Source organism: Triticum dicoccoides, chromosome 6B (assembly GCF_002162155.2).
Source record: "Triticum dicoccoides isolate Atlit2015 ecotype Zavitan chromosome 6B, WEW_v2.0, whole genome shotgun sequence".
In the NCBI taxonomy this organism is placed as follows: Eukaryota; Viridiplantae; Streptophyta; class Magnoliopsida; order Poales; family Poaceae; genus Triticum; species Triticum dicoccoides.
In genome coordinates this window covers 703,038,516-703,043,863 of record NC_041391.1, presented here as the reverse complement: position 1 = coordinate 703,043,863, position 5,348 = coordinate 703,038,516, and the positions used below count along the sequence as shown (strand labels likewise).

At 45.7% G+C, this 5,348-nt stretch overlaps 1 protein-coding gene across 1 annotated transcript in view; it reads right to left on the bottom strand.

The window, feature by feature from the left end:
• LOC119324681 (probable protein S-acyltransferase 15) overlaps window positions 1-2,151 on the bottom strand; it is a 4,211-nt gene extending 2,060 nt beyond the window's left edge. Inside the window, exons 1-4 of the mRNA XM_037598452.1 lie at window positions 1,826-2,151; window positions 1,404-1,496; window positions 1,218-1,319; window positions 1,073-1,141 (exon numbers count right to left, since the gene is read on the bottom strand). Coding sequence (XP_037454349.1) covers window positions 1,073-1,141; window positions 1,218-1,319; window positions 1,404-1,496; window positions 1,826-2,104 — 543 coding nt within the window. The 5' untranslated portion in view covers window positions 2,105-2,151. The remainder of the gene's footprint in view (window positions 1-1,072; window positions 1,142-1,217; window positions 1,320-1,403; window positions 1,497-1,825) is intronic.
• Window positions 2,152-5,348: the final 3,197 nt, after the last annotated feature.

The following is a 5,348-nucleotide window of genomic DNA, read 5'->3' as shown; positions in this document are numbered from 1 at the left end:
GGCGAGCGTGTGTAATTGCTCCTGCTCCTCATTCCTCCTGACCTCTCACGTAGCAACTGGCCAGCAGCAACTCTACCAAACTGGGACAAGCCGGAGGTGAACTACTCGCCTCCTCCCCCTCTCAGGCTCCAGCAGCAGCTCAGCATCAGCAAGATGGCGGTGTACTCCTCACATCCCACCCATCTGAGGATCCAGCAGCAGGCCAGCATCTCGCCGATGATGGGTTCCTTGCCCTCTCGCCCTCGGGCTCCAGGAGCAGCTCATGGGCATTCCCCCTGCATCCTCCCCCTCTCACGGTCGAGCAGTAGCTCGCCGGTGGTAGGCTCCTTGCCTCCTCCTCCTCTCAGGCTCCAGGAGCAGCTTGCGGGCATGCTCCCTGTATCCCCACCTCTCAGGGTCGAGCAGTAGCCCACCGGCGGCAAGCCGGTGGCCGACTGTTCGGCTCATTCCCCAGAGGTTCAGCATCAAGGTATGCTCTGGTGCTACAGCTCCTCTTACCTCCCCTGTCTTTCCTACATATTGCTATCTAATGGCAGCTCTCCTCCCTGCAAGCTGCAAACTTCTCCATTTTGGTGATATTTTGCATGCTATTTCTATCTAATATGCACCTTCGCTATAGGAAAAGAGCAAAACATCAAGCTAATCTGCTGTTCCTAGTAAACACCTATTTATCATTATCATTTTTCAAAGTCAAAATGTATCTCCGTATGGACATTTTTCAGAAATGCCTCCGAACTGGCCCAATACCAATATGTGTATCCATATCGGTGCAGATTAGACTTCCAGCACAAGACTAGCATGATGGTTTCTGTCCCTGTTAGTACCCTAATAAACCCTTGGGTTTGACTAGTGTATATCATCATAAAGTTACAACTGGACGGAAATGTTCTTTGGCCTTCATGGGTAAAAAGTCAAATATTTCTGACATTAGGCATAATAATGCCAATATATAGAGATAAATGAAAAAATCTTCCAATGGGTAATGGCATGGTAACTAATATTGAAGGTGACTGGAAGAGACTGCTGACTATACAGTAAGCTTGTAATTCAAAACAATGGTCAGCTCACTTACATGGATGATCTTCACATAATGAATACCAAAGTCATGCTCTGTTCGTAAAAGATCGCATACAAATATCACCTGCAATATACTTTGACACGGACATGAGAAATGTTCGTTGGAAATGTGCCAACTTCTGTTCAATGTAGTAACTTACCGACGAATAAAGGGATCCAATGGTTGCATTCAGGACGCAGATGATAAAGGCTTTGTAATTTGTATAGCCCACACAATTGTTAATCCAAACACAGTGGTGATCCTGACATTAAAACCATACCCGAGCATTTTCAGCACAGCTTCATTTCGCAGCTAACAGAATGAACATAGATAGCCACACACCTACCATTTTAAGAATACACCTTTTGCAGACCTTACAATGGTGGGTTCGGGCAGGCTTGTGGATGCAACACTTGTCACAATACCTTGATTTCAGTCCCTGTTGTGACCAAATATCGAGCTTTATCAGGGAGCTCTCCAATATTCAAAATTTTGTTGCTCCTAAATTCATAGCTATGGCAACAACTACTAGCAGCTCTAAGAATAGATGAAATCAAGAAGGGAAAAACACAATGGATTCGCATTTAGCTCAACGTGATCGATCCACAGATAGCTGATCTACTGTGATATGAACTAGGTGTCAGGTTGAATTCACTATGGAAAATTCCAGGTCAATTTAAACTTGGAGACGCTGCAGTTGAATCAAGAACCTAGATTCCAAGGAAATCTAACAGGAGGACGAAGGAGAAGGCGAGAGAGATCTGGCACCTGTCCCTGCGGGTCCTCGGCGTCGGGGGAGAAGCCAGAGGGCACGGATCCGGGATCGGCGGCCGCGGCGCAGAGGAAGGAGAAGAAGCAGGCGGCGAGGAGGAGCGAGAAGGCGGCCGCGTGGGCGGCGCCGGCCGTCGTGCCGAGGCCGAGCCAGTGGTCCAGCAAGACGAACACCGTGTAGTAATACACCAGCGCCATCAAGGAGACGGCCGCCATGAGGGCCGGGGAGGTCGCGGCCGCCGCCACCGCCGCGGCGACGCCCCTCCTGCGCGCCATCTCCGGCGAGGTCGGGCGCTTCGTCCCCTTTCTTCTCGGTCTCGGGCCCTTCCCGAGCTTCCCTCAGGCCTTAATATTTGGGCTTGGCTTCCAGCATAAACACTACTGGGCTGATGGGCCACAGATACTATCCCTATCTCTCTTCTCTACGACTTTACAAAAGAATGCAAGGAACCACTCAAAAAAAAGAAAGAATGCAAGGTTCATTTTTTCCACCACCCTTTCGTCCAATCTTCCCCCTATCAATTACCTCAATTCAAAAAAATGATATTCAATCACCTTCATTTACTTATCTTCTGCACTAATTCTACTTGAATTTTTTTACCAAACTTCTCATCAAAATCTAAGATAATTCACGAGCAGGATTTGATAAAAAGTTATTTACACAATGGCATAAATATATACAGGTAAATCACGAGCTAACGTAATGGAATATTTGTTGCAGCACGCGGGGATTGTCCTAGTGATTTGAAAATAAATAGTCAAATCATCTTAGCTCCAACAAATTTTTCCTAGCAAACGGTCAAAGGTGATGTCCTCGATGCCATCAACCAATGTTTCCGTCTGGATGGGAGCTTGATGCACCACCCCAACCAGGTGTTCCTAGTGCTATTGAAGAAAAAAGATGCTAAACTACTCGTGAAAGAGAGCCCCTATTCGGCAGTGTAGCGATTCGGTGCCCAGACTCATCTGCACCTGTCCAGAAAAAATTCACAAAAAATACTAGAAAAATTCAAAAAAATTCTACGTTTTCCTATGGTAGAAAACTTATTCCGAGAGGCTCGCTCAAAATTATAGCTCATTTGTATATCTGAGTAGCTCTCAAAAAAAAAGACAAATTGGGTCAAAATAGTACATGAACAGTAAATTATTTTACAGACCCTGAATTTGTCTTGTTTACCGAGAGTTGCTCATTTGTCCAAATGATTTGAAAATTGGAGCGGGCCTCACGCACCAAATTGTCTACCATGGGAAAATTGAAATTTTTAAATTTTTCTAGTATTTATTTTAATTTTTTTATTCAACACGGGTGCAGATGAGCCCGGGCTCAAAAAGGATTTTTGCCTATTTGGGTGCTATGCACTTGCTAATGAGCTAGCGCACACCCGCTTCCCCACGTGCCCTTTTGGGCTGGACCACATGTGGGTGCATGTTTTTATCTTTTTTTATTTTTGTCTTGCTTTTCTCTCCCATAAATAATTTTAAATTTCAAAAAACTTCAAAATTTAAAAAATAATTGTGGATTTTAAAAAACATTCAAGAAATCATAAAATGTTTGTGCATTCCAAAAATGTTCTTGTTTTGAAAATATATTTGTATATTCAAAAAAGTTCATGATTTCAAAAATAATATCAGGTAATAAAATATGTCAATGATTTTGGATTCTGAAAAAAATATTTTTGTACTCCCTCCGTTCCTCTATGTAATGCGCATAGATTTTTTGGCATTATTCCGAAATGTAGTGCGCATTAGCTACTTTGGGCTCTTTTGGACGAAACTAACCCCGCAGCGGCACAGGCACACACGCAACATTAGCGTGTATCCCCTTCCTCCAGGACAAACGGATTGGACCGGTGGCAGCGGGAATCGACCCGCGGCGGCAGACGCGGAGGGGGAGCAGCAGGAAGCCGGTGTCTCCGCGTCCTCTGCCGGCTCTGGCATCTTCGCGTCCGCTGCTGGCGGCCGGCCTCTCCGGCATCGCCGCGTCCGCATCCGGCGTCTCTGGCATCTCCGTGTCAACTGCCGGCATCTTCGCGTCCACGGCCGGCCTCCGGCGTCGTTGCGTCGGCTATTGGCATCCCCGTGTCCGTCGCATCCCTGGCAAACATCTCCGCTGCCAGCCACATCAAGTGGACTAGTACTCCCAAGTCGATCCCGTCCGCTGCAGGCCACCACGGCCCCTTCTTCTATCCCCAGATCTAGAGGCCACGGCCACCTCCTAGGCGGCAGAGCAGGAGGGGGAGCAGCAGGAGCTCGAGGTGTGGACTGTGTCGACACCGTCCTTCCGGTCGCGCGCGGAGGAAGGGACAAGGGCGGCGGCCGCCAGGACTTCTTCGTGATTTATGACGGCCACGGCGAGCCGGTGGAGAGATGGCGAGGTTGTCGAGGTCACCGCCGCAGCCGCGGATCCCGCCGCCGCTAAGTCGCAGCCGCGGATCCCGCCGTAGTATCTCGCGCGGTTTGCTATCCCTGCGGTGGCGCGTGATGGTCCTGTGGTGGCCTACTGGTTTGGCTTTCCACTGATCAGAAAGTACGCCCACATGCACACGGGCTGGAGGCAAGACAAGCGGGGGTAACAGCGTCCAAAATTAAGCGCCAGGTCACTGATTGGTATATGTGCCTGAAACCATGCGCACTATATAGTGGAACGGAGGGAGTATTAAACAAATATTCATGAATTTTCAAAATGTTTATGAATTCAAAAAATGGTCATCATTGTTTTAGAATGTTCACAAATACAAAAAATGTTTTTAAATTACAAAAAAAGGATCATCGATTCAAAAAATGGTCGCTGATTCAGGAAAAGTTTGTCAAAACTATTTGTGAATTTCAAAAAGTGCTCCCCAATTTCAATAGTTGTTTCTCGATTCAGAAAAAAATCCACCGATTCAAAAGCATATTCATGAGTTTCAGAAGAAAATGTGCACAATTATATACATGTTTGTGAATTTGCAAATAAAATGTTCGCTAATTCAAAAAATTGTTCATCATTGAAAAAAAATCACGAATTTGTAAACAATGTTCATGAGTTTGAATGTTTTTCACGATTTCTTAAAAATGTTCATGAATCCAAAAATACTTCATGATTTTATAAATGTTCACGAATTTGCAAACAATGTTCGCAATTTAAAAAAATTCATAATTTCATAAAAATGCTTGTGAATTAAAAAAATGTTCACCATTTGTAGGAAAAAATAAGAACAAATGAAATGGAAAATGGATAAAAAGAAAAAGGCGAAGATGAAATAAGAAAGAAAAGAACAAAAATGAAAAAAGCAGAAAAAATGAAAGAAAAAATCCCAAAAAATAGGAAACCGAAAAGAGCTAATGGGCCAGCCCAAAGTGTATGTAGCGGCAGCGCGGGTTTGGGGTGGTACACGCTCAGGTGCTAACTGGCGACCTACGCGCCAAATTGGATTCCCTATCGCGAAATATCTATCGCCTCGCCTTCCCGGGCTCATATTCATCAAGGGTCGTCCAGAAGGGTGTGCAAGATGTGCGGCCGCACAAGGCCCCCAAAGAA